Genomic DNA, 19,070 nt, shown 5'->3' with positions numbered 1-19,070 from the left:
ATAAAAATGGGGGGGGGGGGGGAGAATAAATTGTGACGGTAGGAAAAATCTGATTTCAAGATCGTCATGATAGGTTCAAAACTACGTGAGAAAAGGTTATTTTCGCATGATAGTAGGAATGTGCTAAACCAGTTCTTGTGTGATTCAATACTAGTTTTATAATGATGTGGTGCTAAGTTATTATTATGCATTGTTAGGAACGATCCTGGGGATATTTTCAAGGCAATGTTGCGTTTTCAAAAGTTGGAATTATTGATCAATATTGGGTATGGGGCAGCCTTGCAGGAATTTTTAAAAAAAATTGTAGGATGAACTCTTTTGAGCCTTCTTTTACGGCAGGAATTTTCCCACCATAGCGGCAACCGCTATAGCAGGGAAAAATCCCTGCTCCACTTTACCTATTTTTTCTTTCATTCCCTAGACATTTTAAGTCACTTATTTTAAGTCCATATCAATACAGAAACAATATAAATGATGTAACAAAACAACCATAACATGCATATATCCATGACAAGAGGTTAGAACCACTATCTGTGTGCTCTAAAACAAGAAAGCACGAAAAAGAAAAGATGTCTATGTGTCCAAACATGGTAAACCCAAAACAAGTTTTGTTGTGTCTAAAAGGGTGGATCCTAATCAGCATCCTCAAGATCCCCCAAGGCTCGCTCACTAGTCCATGCATCTGTCCAAAAAAGGAATTCCATAATTCCTCTTTTGTAAGTGTCAGGGCTCTTTCTCATGGCGATGCATGTGAAATATGACCTTGATGGTCATCCATATTCGAGCTAACACACTCCTAAACTATGTTATTCTTCCTCTCCCAAGCCATTGTTGGCGAAACATTTTACTCTTATGGGTAATAAGGGTTGAAGATGATGCTCCAGCTGAGAAACTCCCATATATCTCTAGATGGCGGCCAAGTCCTCATCTCTGTGGCTTTTAGAGAGCTGGTATTGGGTCTAGGTGGTGGGGGAATCATCACTAGAACTACCTTGTTTCCCTAACTTACGGAAGCCTAGTTGTTTCCCTGTTAGCCTATGTTTTGACTTTTGTTACCCTTGTCAGCGTCTAGTTTCATTTGAAAAGGGTGGAAAAAGAGGATCCATGTGCATCTCATCATCGACATCGATCAATGGAACTTTTTTCTGCTTGTATAACGCGATCACTAGTCCTAGTAAAAAGGGGAATTCTTGTTGCCTCAATAAAAATAATTGCACTTGGACACTATTTGTTCCCCACATCAGGTTGAATCTCCTAGATAGTGTAGGCTACCACTAGTGCCTGGGATAAGTCACATCGGTAAGATTTCCCGATGAAGAAATCCTTTAAGCCACTAATTGAAGTCAACTCCTTGCGTTGATAGTGAAGTAAAGGCTATTGATGCCCTTGATTGTGGACCAAATAGACTGGTTCCTATGAATCCTCCTTTATCAATGTATCTTGTAGACACCTCATGTACATCCCCCTCAATCGGGCCTTATACTCAGCATTCTAGATCTTTGGCGCCTCCAATACTTCATTGATTATTTGTGCATCCATTGATGCGTCCACTCCAAGATGGTAGGATTGGGTCCTCCTAATGTAATGTGTGAATGAGAGGATAAAACTACCTCCCCAAATAGAGCACATGAGAGGGAGAGCCTCCGCCAAAGGGCACCAACTTGACCCTTCCAATCGGGAATGGAAAGCACCAAACTTCTCCACCACCTTATGCATATTAAAGCTCTTCTAATAAAGGAACTTCATTTCCCCATGGTCTTGGCACTTCTCCCGAGTAACGCCATTGGGAAACCTCACATGTGGTAGACTTTCTTTAAGTGTTGACACCCATAGTATTCATAGAAACTATAAAAAAAAAATAAGAATAGAGAGATCAAAGATCATTCAGTACATAAAAAGAATTTAGAGAAAAAAATCCAACTTTTGGGTTAGTTGGGAGGCTACTGTCTGCAGCCTCGCGCGATAGAGGGTTGTTCCTTCAATATGGGCCTGTTATAATGAGAATTACCCCACTATAAATGCTTTTGCTATAGCAGAAACATGGTTTATATAGTGGCTCTCATCGTCCCAACCTCCAAAGCGGTGCATCAATAGCGCCCCTTGGCCTAAATATTATTTCTTCCAAAATTACTATAAATCAGTGTTTGTATAGCGATATTGTCAAAATACGCAAAGATTTGGGACTTCTAAATCCGAAATCTTGCCCAAAATAAAGCTCTCAACCAAGAACAAACCTTCAACTTCCCCCACAAATCTTGAACCATTTTTGTACTATTCGTTGTAATCCTTACACATAGAACACCATAAATTTATTGTATACATAAAAGGGAAGTCCATGCTTCAACAAATTCAACAATCACAACCAACATTTTTTAAATTCAAATATCAACCCAATTACCTATTATACCCTATCAATATCTAGCATGTAAATTTTATTATGCGTAAAATAAAGTAAGACAAGTAGATACCGCAATAGTTAGCGGAGCATTGGCGTTCAAAATGAAGTAATAGGGGATACAATAGGGAGTTTAAGAGGGTGAAAGTGGGAAATAGGAGAGGAAATCATTCCTCTTCCTCTTATTGTCTTTCTGAAATATGAAGAGCCATCATAGAGGCATCATAATTGTTATAGTGGGGTATGGTCCCACAAATGAGGACATTTTAGTTGTTTCGGTCATTGATTTCCTAACTTGTTATGCACAAGAAGGGGGTTGTTGTTTAACTCGTGTAAGTTTTAGAGTTTTCTTGAGCTTGTCAAATTAAGTGATGGTCTCCATGACCAGCTTGTCTGCTCTTCGCTTTCACCCACATAATCATTCTGAGATGAACACGGGGTAAATTGGTATAGATTGTAATGATATGATTTGTCATTATTCAAAGGCACCTCATGCGGAGTCTCAAAATATTTTGGAATATGTCACAATTAAAATTGGGGTGACACGATAAAATTGTGAAATCTAAAAAAATAAGTCGGGTTGACGTCATCATACCATAGTGGAGTTATTTTCTCAATGCCGCCACTACTACATAACACGCCAGCTTCTATAGAGGGCCACCAGTAGGGTCAAAACTAAGGAAGAGTGGATTCTGTTTATCCTCTTTAAGCTAGGCAAAAATGGAGTTGAGGGATTTCTACCCAAGCAAGGTAACCACCAATGAAATTTTTATCTACATTCATCAGGGACTGTCTCGTGGATCCCAAAAGTGGGGTTCAAGTTGCTCAAACAGCTGCTTAACGACTAGGTATGCTATGTTTTTTAACTCAACAGTAGAACTATCTTTGCTTATATTATAAACTGTATCATAGGATTTTGGATATAGAGTCTGAATGGTTAAAAGAGTGTTTAATGATGGTTTAGGATGATTATGGACTTGACCAGTTATTGATGGACTTATGATGTTGCTGGTGTGATCCTTAGGAAGGTAATTACGAGTGATTGGAGTTTGATCAAAAAATCTGGAGATAGGATCTCTTCAGGTGGGTGTTAATTGTTTATTTTTACAAGTTATGTAATGTATGCATACTAACTACTTGTAGCATTTCTTGTGCAATTCATGTGGAAAAAATATAAAAGATAAATAAAAATGACATCATGTTTATAAATTTCATGCAATGTACATGTTTAATTTACTTGTGGCTTCAATTGTGTTTGTTCATTGTGTTGTGATTGTGCATGTTATTTGTTATTGTTGGTTTGGGTACAACACCAATATAGATTTTCTAAAGGTTGACTCGAGTTCTACGCCTAATATGAAATATCATTCAATTGACTCGAGTATCAAGTCACTACGCTAACAATGGTTGGCTTGAGTACATGATGTTGCAGTAATAGTTGTGTGGAGGTTATATGAGACGAAAAGGTTTTTTTATTGTGTTAGATGTGTGACATGTTGGTCCTTGAGTTTCTTGTTGATTGATGTATTTAAAATGCAGGGTGGCTTTGTGTAGACCGAATTTGCATGTTAAACGTTGTAGATAAAAGATTAGGAATTCTGGGTGGTCTGGGTTAGCGGAACTATTTGATGAATCAGGTATGACTAGTTGTGATGTTGTGATCATGTGGGAAATGTTTCATGGGAGTGTTATGTCTGGGTAAGACCGTGAGTTTATATGATCTTATAAATTAGAATATGTCACGTGACTTTTAAAAAGTTAGAGTTATCTAAATATTTTTCTGTTAAGTTGATGTTTGAACCCAAACATTAACCTTAAGGGTATTTTTAGAACCAAAGATGGAAAAGGAGTATTAATGAGACTTTTCCCACAGGGTAGGGGTATTTATGAGGCTTTTCCCTAGAAAATTTGACATATATCTCAATTTACTTTGGGGTAATCATCTTTGGGGATCATGGTATACTATAATCATGTCGCATATCAAAAGCTATTAGATGAAAAAAATCTGATTTCTATCCCTAAATCAATTGAGAGGAGAAGATTAATAACAATTTGTTGATGTAATGCATATAAGTGTTATTGTATCCAATATATTATATTTCAAACCAACACATGAAGTAACTTCTTCACATCGAACAATATTCAAACCAACCATATCATATATTATTAATGAACAACATAGCAATACATGACTGTAGCATCATTAAAATAAGTTTTAAAAAAAATCAATGCCTTAATAATATAAATTGAACTTATTAGATACTTTACCAATATATCTAAGTGATAACCTAGCATGATTCAACTATAATTTCATTTTTTCACACTTCACACTCCAAAAGGTTCACGCCCCAATGACGACGAAGCTCCATTTTCTAATTGGTTCAAATGATGTCCCATTTTGGAAAAAGTGTCACTCAACCAAGCTTCAAATATGACTACTTCATCTGCATTGAGCCGCTCAATTGACTCCCACCAACCCTTTTGTCCTATTTCTGCCATTTGATCAGAAAAAGTTATTCGAGTAATCGTAGCATCTTCTATAGCATCAAGTTCTTCAAGTCTGTTTTTGAGTTCATTCACTTTATTTCGAGCAGTAATTGTGTCTAGACGAATACCTTGGCTCAATTGCATATCGGGATTCTGAAAACGAGAAACAAGTGCATCAACAGTAGGGTGAAAAAATGAATGTGGCTTACCCGCAGGGGAAATCATCATTATTCCAATGTCAACATCGCATTCTGTAACGAGTTCACTAGCTTTCTTATACAAACCCTCCCGACGCTTTGAAAATGTAGTAAGCAAGGCATCCTTATTTTTTATTTTTTTTATTGGTATCTTTTGACGGCCTTTAGTCTTCTTTTCCTCCATAGCTAAACTCAGAAGGAGATTGATGAAAAGATAGATGATTAAACGTTTTCAGCAAATGATACTTATGAAAAAACGATATCACACCTATTTATATACCACAAAAATTGATTTTTTAGTCAAATAATCTGTTATCATATAGAAAATTAGGAAGTTCATTAAATTTTATGCCTTTAAAATATATTTTGTATATATACATTATTAAAATATAAAATATTAAGCTAAATATGTAAATATTTTCATATACAATTGAAATTTATGAAGTTGAAGTTAGAAAATAAATCTAAAGCTTAAATTATAATAGGAAAATATATTAATGTTCTTTCATAAATTAGTCAAGTCTAAATAGACAATATAAAATAAATGATTATAATTAGAAATAATATAAATTACAAACTAAAATAATTGAAATTAATTTAAATTATTCACTCACATTAACATCAAATAAACATTGACGGAATAAGATCCAAAAATCTAACTTTAATAGAAAAATAGTTTCATAAAATACAATAATAATAATAATAATAATAATAATAATAATAATAATAATAATAATAATAATAATTGTTATGCGGAATTCGAGATAATACGAGAAAATATAAACGCGAAAAACAAAGACAACAGATTTACGTGGTTCACCAATAAATTGGCTACTTCCACGGGGAAGAGGGGGAGCAGTTTTATTATGGAGAGGCAAGAACAGAATTACAGAATAGGGTTTGTCATAGCGTCTATATATAGTGCTAAGCTACGCCCTAACAGGCTTGGGCCCAACATACAGAATTGACAGATAATTAAGGGCCCAATACAACAACATTGTATACCGTCGCGTCCTTTCCGTTTGGAACGGGTCCGATTCAAGGCATTCAACAATAATAATATTCATGATGATGATGATGATATAGTATATTAATAAATATCAGAATTGGAGTTAGCAAATATGAATATAATTGGTAGAAATATAAATTACACATCAAATATGTTTAATTTTTTTGGATAATAAAAAAAATCAAAATTCTCATTTACATATAAATCTAAATCTAAATTTTAATGACAGTAGAAAATATACTTAGTATTCTTATATAAACTAATAAACTAATCAAGTCTAGGTAGATGGTAAAAACTAATTGATTCTAATTAGAAACAATATAAATTGCAAATTAAACAATTAAAATCTTACAATAAAATTAAATCATTCACATGCATTAACACTAAATAGACATTGACTTGAATAAGATTTGAAATCTAACTTTAATAGGAAAATATATTAATGAAATATCATAATATAAAAGTAAAATATACTAATAAATACAAAAATATAAAAAGGAAATTATAGTAATGAGATATCAACTGAATTAAAAAATATGAATAGAAGACAGATAAAGTATAAATCAATTTTTTTTTTGAATTTTCGTATAATTAGGTAAATCAAAGTTCTCATTTGCATCAACGAAAATAAATTTAAAGCTTAACTATAAAATAAAAATTATTTTAATATTCTTCGTTACAATAAGTTTAAAAAGACTAAAAAGTATATAACTTACATAAATTCTATAGTGTTAATCTTAAATTACCATTTATCCCTTTTTCAAATATATATTTTTAGGCATTTTGGATACATAATTAAGGATCAAGATACATTATTGTTGGTACATTATGTATCGACTTATTGCACTTATTAAGAGGTAAAGCTGAAAAATCAAATTAAGATCTCATATTATGCATTGCACTAATTAAGAGGGGGGGGGGGGATTAAAAATCTAATTAAAATCTCATAAATTTTGCTATTTGATTTCAAATTATTGTCAAGAATTCAATCATATAGTTTATCAAACTAAAAATTTCAAAATTTAAATTTTTTCTTCTGGTTCATCGTTCTCTCTGTTTCATATAAATTTTTGACGAAATTTTGGATCATCAAAGTGAGGTATGAAGGATATAAAAGTGATGGAATTGTCGTTGGACAAACTATTTCTTTCATGAATCTTCAATTTCATCAAATATCCTTTCAAATTTGATTCAAGATTATCAAAAATTTTGAGATTCAAAATTTTTCTCCAGTTCATTGAAGCTCATTTCACTTTTGATTCAAAATTGTTGAAAATTTTGAATTTCAAAATTATTCTCTTAGTTCATTGAAGATCCTTTCAATTTTGAGAAGATACATCATGAAGATCCTTTCAATTTGAATTGATAAATGTTGTATTTCTTCTAGATACATTAAATAAGAAAGTGTTTCCCATAAGATTTTAGGTTTGAGATCGATAAATTCCTATTTGGTAATTGTTATGTATCAAATACATTTAGTATAAATTCTAATTTACGTATCATAATTAAAAAAATAGTTCATGATGCATAATATTTATGTATCTTATTTTGTTTTATAAATATTATATTTTATATTCTTTTTTTTTTGAAAAAAATACATTATACATGTAACTGTTACAAAATCGCTTCTTCTTTTTTTGTGTGTGATACATAACACAAAGTTTATGTATCAAGTACCTTTATATTGAACATGATAATCACTAATAGAAGATTCAACAACATCAGAGTTATTTATAAATACCTTAAATATGAACATTATACATTGCATAAAGCAAAAGTTATTGTGGCACTGATGTATCAGATCAATGATAACACTAACAAAGACTAATTTAAGAGTAATAATAAACGAAGTACATTAAAATATGCATCTTTGATAGTGATGGTCGTGCAATGGTAGATCCAACTTTTTTCTTCTTTTTTTTTTTGGACGTTTTCAGTAGTAGATACATGAAAAGAAAAAAAACATCTTTCAAGAAAAACATTCAACAACGATATGATTACTAAAATTGCAAAGGTTCAATAAGATTTCAATGGTGGCAGGGGCTGAGATAATTTTATTTTTATTTTTTAAGATGAAAAAAACTAAAAAATAATAATAAAAGAAATTAAAATTAAAAAGTGACGAAAAGAAATATATCTGTTGAAATAATTTGAAATCAGTAAAATGGAAATAGAAAAGCTTTGAAATTCAAAAATAGATTAATCGATGTAACTATGGAGAGATTTGTGACGTCAAAAAAGTAAGGAAAATTATGGGTATGATATTTTAGTATCCAGAAAATGGGATGATGGGCGGAAAACAAAGATTTTTTTGTATATTTTGAAATGGTAGGAAAAATAACAAAATATGATAATAAATGGTGTGTTGTTAAATAATTTTTCCACAAAAATAATTGATTATATATAGTTAGGAAAATTGTAAATTGTATACCAAATTAATTTGCAATTCAAAATAAATTTTAAATATTTTACAAATATTGACATCAAATACACATTGACTTTCAATAAAATTTAAAAATTTAACTTTAAAAGGAAATGTTCTACAAAATACAATGATAAAAATATCAATAAATTACAATAATGAAAAACAAAAATATATTAGTAAAATATCGAAATAAAATATCGAGTTAGAGTTAGCTTATATGAATATTATATAATTAGTAGAAAGACAAAATACGCATGAATTTTTATTTTTTATTGTATTAATAAGCAACATCAAATATTTATTTGCATTAATAAAAATTTAATACTAAATTACAATAGAAAATATCTTGATGTTCTTACATAAAGTACTCAAGTCTTAATATACAATAAAAAATAACTAATCATAATTATAAAATAATATAAATTTAAATTAAATAATTTAAATTATTACAATAAAATTAAATCTTTCACATACATTCACATTAAAATAGGCATTGACTTGAATAAGATTTACAAATTTAATCTTTAATAGGAAAATATGCTAATGAAATACAATACTATAAGAGGAAATTATATTTATGAAATATCAACTTGAAGTAAGAAAATATGAACATAATTAGAAAAATGATAAACTCTACGCACATATATATATATATATATATATATATATAAATAAGCAAAATCAAAATCCTCATTTTCATTAATAATAGTGAATCTAAAGTCTAATTATAAAGAAAAGGGAAAAGGTTCGAAATATATTCGAATTTCGACCGAAATTGTTGTAACAATCTCAAACTTTGGGCATGACCTATTACCCCTTTCACTATTTAATAGTGTATTTTAAGGTATATATATGCCTACGTGGACAAATTACTATTTATAGTGATGCAACATTTATGATGTCTACGTGGACACATATATACTTTTAAAATACACTATTAAATAGATAAAGATCCGGTCAAGTATAATTATGTCAAGTAATGTTCAATGGTCTTATGATTTATGCCATGTGTATTATATAATAACTTATGATTAGATCTGTTTAAATTATATACTCATTATTAAAAACAATAAAATCATCATAAGTCGAGAGTTTTAAATCAACTTCAAACGACCATGACTTTCAGTACAAGATGAGTTAGGTAACCATAAGATATCAAATAAAAGGTATTGCAATCCTCTTTCCAATCCCACCGAGTTTGCTAAATTTTGAGCTTGTATGAGGGAGATATGCCCGTTTGAAGTGAGGTCGTCCAATTAAGGAAAGTTACACAAAAATATGAGGGGTATTTTGGCCTTTTCCTTACTCCATCACCTTAAAACAAATTTAGTATTATTTTGGGGTCAAATCTAATTGACAGATTGCTTAAGTCAAAATACTCTTAGGGTCGTTTAGTAGAGTGTATTAGAAAATATAATGCATGCATTAAGTGTGTGTATTAGTAGTACCTTGCTTGGTACATCTTTTCATGTCATATATACACTCTATTGTGTATTACTGATACCAATGAATTCTAGGTATTAGTAATACACAACATTTTAACACTTGCATTAGAATAATAATTACATAACTACCTTGAAAGTATTTTCATTTATTTGTTGTCATAAGTTTTTGTTTTTATTTTGTTTTGCTTTTCGGTGTCTCTTAATTTTTTGGTGTCTTAATGGACTTTATAACCTCTTATGTAACTTTTTTTTAAAAAAAATAATCTTATACTCAATATAATTTAATCAAAAATTTTACCATATTATGATAAATTTGATAAAAAAATAACTTTTCACAAAAATATTATGAGGCAATAGTATAACTATTTAATATTATTTTCTTTTTTAAAAAAGAAGAAGAGTTAATTATGATTAGCAAAGAATTTTTTTTTATGTTTTACCAAAGAACTATGTTGCAAAGGAAGTGTACAAATAAATAAAGTGTGAAGGGTATATTTGTAAACATATATTTTTTAATAGAAATCATGCAAAATTTGTTTTTTTAATACATCTAGCCAAACAATGTATAAGAAATAATGCTTGCATTACTAATGCAAGCATTACTAATGCACCCTATTTTGCATTATTCTTATACACTCGTTTGGTAGAGTGTATTAGAAAATATAATGTATGCATTAGGTGTGTGTATCAATAGTACCTTGTTTGGTACATCTTTTCATGCCATGTATACACTCTATTGTGTATTAAATTGTGTATTACTGATACCAATGAATTTTAGGTATTAGTAATACACAACATTTTAACACTTGCGTTAGAATAAATAATTACAAAACTACCCTTAAATCCTTTTCATTTTCTTTGTTGTCATAAGCTTTAATTTTTATTTTGATTTGCTTTTCGGTGTCTTTTAATTTTTTGGTGTCTTAATAGGCTTTATGACCTCTTTAGTATCTTTTTTTTAAAAAAATAAAAATCTTATATCAATATAACTAAATCAAAACTTTTACTATTGTGATGATCAATTTGATAAAAGAAAATTATTTGTATTTTCCACAAAAATATTATGACGCAATAATACAACTATTTAATATTATTTTTGAAAAAAAGAAGAAGAAGAGTTAATGATGTTTTAGCAAAGATTTGTTTTTGATATTTTAGCAAGAACTTTGTTGCAAATGAAGTGTATAAATAAATGAAGTGTGAAGGATATATATATATGTAAGCATATATTTTTTAATAGAAATTATGCAAGATTTGTTATTTCTAATACATCAAACCAAACAATGTATAAGAAATAATGCTTGCATAACTTATGCAAGCATCACTAATGAAAGCACTACTAATGCAAGCATTACTAATGCACCCTATTTAGCATCATTCTTATACACTCTACTAAACGACCCCTTAGGATTTTAGGAGGAGTTCAAGAGGAGGAGAGAAGGAGAAAACTTCAAGGCATTCGTCAAGATTCGAAAGATTTTCGAAGGGTTTTCGCCAAGGATTTGATCCTAAGAGGTATTGTGAGTTCTTATAGTGTTGGGTTTGTTCACCCACATGCAAATCATACTATTCCAATGCAAATTTCGTTCTTGAAGCTGAAGGATTTGTGTTCTTGATGAGTTTTCTTGAAATTGCTTCGTAATCTTGATTGTTGGGAGTTTTATGAATTCTTGAGATGAAAATTAGTGATTTGAGGGTTGTTTTGAGTAGATTTATTGTGTATTTATGTTGGATATTCAAATCTAAGTGAGTGGAGGAAGAAACCGTTTGATTCGAGGCTAACTAGGGTAAGAAAATGAGAAAGAAATTAATTGGGGAAATATAGGCAAGGGCTGGAGCCCCGCCACACTAATGCTCTAGCAGAGGTGTCATGTAGTTCAGGGGCAGGTGCCCTGCACCACTAAGCTCGCCTGCCCCCACCCCTTCTCCGTCGTTTAGCCCGTCTGAGTTCTTTCAAAGGGTACACTTACTCCCTTTTGATTTTAACTACTCTGAACTATTCTACGAATCTAGAAATCATTCGTAACGTGAATCATAATCTTGAATTAATAATCTAAATTCAAGGTAGAGTTAAGAATCAAGTTTTGAGAGTTATTTTAAGTCTTTTGAGAAGCCTTTTGCAACCTTCTTAAGTTTATTTTAAGACTTGAGAATTTGAGTTTGAAGAAGAGTAGATTTGAGTTCAGTTTCTTTAAAATGATATATTGGAACTAATTATTCCCAAGAGCAAAAATTTTTACATTTAAAAAAGAGAAGGAAACTGAGATTTCCAAATGAGTTATGAGGAGTTTGAGCACTATCTCTTTTTAGGTTAAATCTTTTGAGTAATATTCTTAAAGTTAAGGATGAAGAAATTTTTTCTTTAAAACATATAAGCTAAGTGATATTAAGAATAGTATTGAGCACCGATATGGCAGAGAGCTCAAACAACTCACAACCCCCATAAATCATGTAGCCCATGTGGATAGAAAGGATCATATTTTTTAGATGATTCATTATTGCTTTTAAGCATAGACTAGTGGATACACTTAGTTGAAGAGTTATATATCCCGACAAGGTACAGGAAAATTCTGGCAGCGTGGGTGAGACGTTGTGTCATCAAATAACTCATTGTTATGGTGTCGTTAGATAATCTCCCGAACATACTTTATTTTAAATTATTACATACAAATTGAGTTACTTTTATTTTTCAATACACGGAGTAGTTATCTACTATTTAAAATCTTCCTTTATATTGCATCTTTATCACTGCTTTATATTGGAATGAGTTGAGGTTAGTTGAGGTTGAGTTGAGTTTAGACGAGGTAAGTGTTTCTTCTGTTCCAGTTCAAGCTTATGTCATGCTTTAGTTTTCCCCTTGCATGAACGTACATTACATATGTTGTCACCATTTTTATTGCATATTTCATGATGTAGACACAGGTAACCAGGATCATCAACCAACGCTTGATCCAGCTGAGTTCTAGAGTTGTTTGGCGAGTCTCCTTCCTTCCGTCAGGATCCCTCATTTATTTCTTTCATATTATTTCAATTTTTTAGGATGATTGGGGTTCTTGTCCCGACATCCCTCATAGTACTAGAGGATTCATACATAGATAGACAATAGTAGTTTATGAGTTTTGTTCATTTCAGTTATTATGTTCTAGACTTAAGTTTTTCTTGAAGCTAGTTGAATGTTTCTCTAAACATTTATGAGTTTATAATTTTGAGATATTTAAGTTAAAGTTTATCTTTTGAGTTTATTCTATGTTAAGTAAGTCTTTCGCTGAAAGTTGAGCCAGGCCAAGGGTTCTCCTGTGTCATGACCTAGACCATCGTGATTTTGGATCCCACACTAACTAGCTGGGTGAACCACTACTACCATCCAACTAAAGTAAATAATCTAAAAACTAAGACATTTAGCTATAGAAGCAAGTAAAAAAAACTAAGTAAGAGGTTTCCATAAACTTTAACAAGGATTCTAAAGAACTAACTAAATAAATGTAGAAGTAGACAACCTAGAACCTGAAAGTAAACGTACAAAAACTACTTCCAAATAAAAAGCCTAAAACATAAAGGGTCAGAACCCTAACTAATGAACTAATCATTCAGTAAAACAAATATCTAAGTCCGAAAATGGTGGACTTAGACGAAAGAGAACTCCATAGCAGCCCGGAAGATTTGGCTCACCCTTCAAGTCAATGTGATAATCTCTAAACTCTTAAGCGAGGTCTTCCAATAGACGCAAAAAGATGCCATATACTCAACAAAAATAAGTGCAAGTGAAGAATCCATACACAACCACAGTGTACTGGTAGGGTCACGCGGCTATCCCACTATTGTATCACTAATAGGTCAAACAACATTATGATAACATGCATAATATATCAACATCTACATTATTATCAACATGTTCATCAACATAAAATAATCAAACATCGTTGTTCTTCTCACGGAACCCAAACTCAAACAGTTAGCTTTCCGGAACGTGGCAATCTAATCCCATAGTTGTGTGGGAATGTGGCAACTCGATTCAATAGTAGTGACGAAACATGGCAACTCGATCCAAATTAGTCTGCCTAATTGTGACAATCCGATCCGCAAATAGATACCACAATCACAAGTATATCATCAAGATCATACATTTACAACATGATTTCATTGAGACCATCATTCAACTATTTCATTTACAACAAGTGTGATCGATATTTCAAATTCATACATATAGGAGTATCATAATGAAACAAGAACAAACAAACATCACACAATTATAAAATCACAACCATCACCTACCTTGAAACCCTAAAAGACTTGATTATTTCCTTTCTGCATTCGTTCTTCTTGTTCTAGGTCTACAACAATCACAATACCACGGAATGAAATAAACCATTACTAATTGCCCAGATTATTAACAATTCTACAAATCCTAAATCAAACCCATGATCCCAACTAACCAATTTTAGTTGTTTCCACCATAGAATATATAAAATAAAAACCCTTCCTTATCAATATTGACCCATTCTATTACATTCTACGGATCAAAATATGAATTCGGGAAATGAAAACTTACCTTTAGCTTCAAGAATGGTGGAAAACGAGTTAGAATCGCCTGAGGTCGTTCTTTAGCTCTAAAAGTTGAAAAATACCAAATAAATTCGTTTAGGGGTTTTATTAATGACTTAATTTGTGCCTATCCCAGTACGACGACACTCATCCCGCTGTAGCGTAGGTGCTACAGCGTCCAAACCTTTTCGTAATAGAACCCTCCCCTCTCGATCTTACGATTTTAACTCCCGTCTCGTCCCCCACATAGGTCACTATCCTGCTACAGAGGCCTTGCTAAATCAACAATAATCCCCCTCTTACGGCACAATTCTTAACAGAACGGTCTCAGAAGAAAATCAATTCCCCATTTTCACAACACACCTCTAACTTGCTATTCTCAGAAAATATCTTTCGCACTAAAACCAATTACGGGAGATCTACTCATTCAAATTCAATTCCTTAAAATCATAGGAATTCATTAACGAATTATCTAACACCTCATGAAATCAAAATCATAGTTAAATCACTAAATTTCTACCAGATTTTCCCATGCCACAAGTACTCAAATTTCCTCCAAATCTGCACAAGGTCTGGAAAAATTCAAATACTACAAAAAAAATTGCCGACCCAATTTTCCCCTCGTTGACATTTCTATAACGACGGAACCTGGGCGTTACAATAGATATCAATTCACCCATCACTCATCCCCGAGTGACACAACTAAGGCAAGCATGCTAAGGAAAGAACGAAGTAGTTCCTGATTCGACAAACAATTGGGGATACTTGTCTTGCATATCCGGCTCAGTTTCCCAAGTAGCCTATTACACTGGAAGATGCTTCCATTGAAATTTCACAGACTTAATCTCCTTGGTCCTCAACTTACGCCACATCACGATCAAGAATATCAATCGATTCCACTACATATTAGAGGTCTTTATCTAGCACGATTGAGTTCACTTAATAATATAATAGTCGTCACCGTGATACCTCTTCAATATGGACATATGAAATACCAAATGAACACCGAATTGATTAGGGGTACAGCCAATCTATACTCCACCGAACCTACAAATTCAAGAACCTCAAAGGGACCAATGTGCGTAGGACTTTGCTTGACCTACTTACCGAATTTATCACCCCCATTTATAGGTGATACCTTAAGAAGAACATTTTTCGCCCGTTTGGTACTCTACGTCTCTCACCTTATTATCCGCGTACTTCATCTGTCTACTCTGAGCGGCTAAAAGATTAGCTTGAATACTCTTCACCTTATCTTGAAAATCCTTCACTAATTCAACCCCAGAGGTTTCACATCTCCAGCCTCAAATCAACCAATGGGTGATCTACATCCTCTCCCATATAACACCTCAAATAGTGTCATATCAATGCTGGGGTGATATCTATTATTATAAGAGAATTTGGACAAAGGTAAGAACTTATCCCAATGTCCTCCAAAATCAATCACATATGCCCTCGACATGTCTTCCAACACTTAGACAGTCCTCTCGAATTGTCCATCCTTCTGTTGGTGGAAGGCTTTACTAAAAGTGAGTTGTGTGCCCAATTCGTCATGCAAATTTCTCCAAAACTTGGAAGTGAAAAGGGTACCACGATCTGAGATGGTGGAAAGGGGCACACCATGCAGCCTCACTATATCTTTCACATAAATCTTAACCAATTGTTCAATATTATAATCTATTCTTATCGGTATAAAGTGGACTGATTTAGTCAATCTACCAACAACAACCCAAATAGAATCTAACTTCCTCAAGGTTAAGGAAAGGCCAACCACAAAATCCATGGCTATTTTTCCCACTTCGATTCCAGAATTGACATTCTTTGAAGTGAACCCACATGACTTTTATGTTCATACTTCACTTGTTGGAAAATTTGACACTTCACCACGAACTGCGCAATGTCTTTCTTCATACCCGACCACTAATAAATTCGCTTCAAATCTCTATTCATATTGGTCACACTTGGATAGATAGAAAATCGTGAACCATGAGACTCTACCAATAATTTTTGAATCAAGCCATCAACTCGAGGAACACAAATCCTTCCTTTCACCATAAGTACAACATCCCTATCAAGAATGGTCTATTGTGCCTTACCATTCGCCATCTTCTCTTTTGAGTTCGTTCAAATCTTCATCCTCAAATTGTTTGACCTTGATTTCCTCAATGAATGTAGCCTTAGCTTCAATGCTAGCTAGCACTCTGCCTATTTCAGAGATGCCCAACTGCATGAACATAGAATCTAAGGTCTAAATATCATTGGCCAAAGGTCGCTTGGTTACACTCATGTAAGCTAAGTTATCCATACTTATCGCTTTTCTTCTCAAAGAGTCCGCCATCACATTAACCTTGCTCGGATGGTATTGAATGGTTACATCATAATCCTTGAGTAACTTTATCCATCTTCGCTGCCTCAAATTTAGATCCTTTTGAGTGAATACATATTGCAGACTATGATGATCGTTAAACACTTCACACTTAATGCCATAGAGATAATGATGTCAAATCTTAAAGAGCAAATACTAACGCTACCAACTCTAAATCATGGATTGGATAATATCTCTCATGAGCCTTCAATTGACGCGACGCATAGGGTATCACATTGTTATCTTCCATTAACACAACTCTCAACCTCGAATGAGAAGCATCACAATAAATTATAAAATCCTTACCTAATGGCGGTAATACTAGGATAGGTGTGGTAGTCAAAAGAGTCTTGAGCTTTTGGAAGCTCTCTTCACATTCTTCAGTCCATTCAATTGGTATTTCCTTTTTGTTCGAGTTAGTCAGGTGAGTAGTATTGAAGCAAAATTCTTTAAAAATCGATGATAATAGCTAGCGAATCCCACAAAGCTCCTAACTTCTGTCACCGAACTACGCCACGCCCAATTATTAACCGCTTCAATCTTTTGAGGATTTACCATTACTCCTTCTTTTGAAACTACATTCCCTAAAAATGCAACTATTTTCAACGAAAATTCACACTTGGAAAATTTAGCATACAAATTTTGCTTCCCAAGAACACCCAGAACAGTTCGAAGATAGTTTACATGCTCTTCTTCGCTTTTCAAATATACCAAAATGTCATCAATAAAGGCTATCACAAAGGAATCAAAAAATGTCTTGAACACCCCATTCATCAAGCTCATGAAAGTTGCAGGCTCATTGGTCAACCTAAAGTAAATAACCAAGAATTCGTAAACCTACAACGAGTTCTAGACGTTTTCTTAGGTATATCCTCAGGCCTAATTTTCAATTAATGATACTTGGACCTTAGATCAATAATAAAGAATATTGTAGCCCCTTGAAATTGGTCAAAGAGATCATCTATTCGGGGCAAGGCATACTTGTTCCAAATAGTGACCCTATTCAATTGCCGGTAATCTATACACATTCTCATACAACCATCTTTTTTATTAAAAAAAATGCCCCCACCCCCATGGGGAAGCACTAGGACAAAAAATCCCTTATCAAGAAGATTTTGGATCTGAGCCTTAAGCTCTCTCGATTCCGCCGGAGCCATGTGATATGGACGGATTTAAATGGAACGGGTATCAGGCTCTAAGTCTATACAAAAATTTATATCTATAATATCACAACCCGAAAGTACCCCCTAGAAGTTAGGGAGAACCCTCGGTTCGTGACTGAGCGTACTTGACCCTTTGGGGTCTTGTACAAGCCCTTTAATTATCGTTCATTACATAAGACATGAAAAGTAGCGCGAAAATAAAACTCTTCAATAAATTTAATAAAAACTAGTCTTTCATAAATATTTAAAAAATCTCATCGTCACAAGCTAACTTAAAGACACGACATAATATCTTAGGGACACGGACCTTTACATTAAAAAGAAATACATAGTAAGTCTTTAAATAAGAAACTAAGAAAAGCGTTCTGCCCTCGAATATATGAGGACATACTTTGCCTTGAGAGAAACTTTCCCAAGCTCTTCCTTCTATCCTTCAACCTTGCTTCCAACCAATACTTATAGTATAGAAAAGTATGAGGTTAGTACAAAGCAATGTACTAAGCATGGCATATGCAAAAACATGCAAAAAGGGATATTTTAGTGAATTAAGTTTTCATGCCAAAATTAGTAAATATTCATCAATATAGAAGTAAAACAATATAAGAAACATCATCTAATACTTAGAGAACAATTTCCATAATTTTTGCAAAAGAAAGCATTTTTACAGTAACTTTCCAATTTTTTTACAGTGAACTATTAAAACATCAGAGTGAACTAAAAGACTCCAAAATGATGAACTTCTAAGGCATTGGTAATGAGGAAAGAAGCACCATTTCTATCGGAGTTTCCCTATCTAAGGTCACCCTAATACTCATTAAGGGAGGACATGAAGGAAGTACACATATGCCCCCTTTAATACACACCAAAGCGACCCTCAAGACTACCTCACTTTTCGGCATACTCACCTCGGGAGAACAAGCACCCACTCAATGGCAATACAATAGAAGAACACCCAACAACACACCAAGAATTCCCTTTCGGAACGCCTACTTAGTGCAATGAGTATATGGCGTCCCATACCACCACCTACCCTGAGTAGTAC

The 19,070-nt window shown here is 32.7% G+C and overlaps 1 protein-coding gene across 1 annotated transcript; it reads right to left on the bottom strand.

Annotated features, from left to right (window-relative positions):
• Positions 1–4,720: 4,720 nt before the first annotated feature.
• Positions 4,721–5,269, bottom strand: LOC107023707 (agamous-like MADS-box protein AGL29). Its single transcript, XM_015224488.2, has one exon. It carries the CDS (start codon positions 5,261–5,263, stop codon positions 4,721–4,723), a length of 543 nt encoding a protein of 180 aa, XP_015079974.1. The 5' UTR covers positions 5,264–5,269.
• Positions 5,270–19,070: the final 13,801 nt, after the last annotated feature.

Source organism: Solanum pennellii, chromosome 1, assembly GCF_001406875.1.
Source record: "Solanum pennellii chromosome 1, SPENNV200".
In the NCBI taxonomy this organism is placed as follows: domain Eukaryota; kingdom Viridiplantae; phylum Streptophyta; class Magnoliopsida; order Solanales; family Solanaceae; genus Solanum; species Solanum pennellii.
The sequence above is the reverse complement of the archived record's forward strand: the minus strand, read 5'-3'. Positions and strand labels throughout refer to the sequence as shown.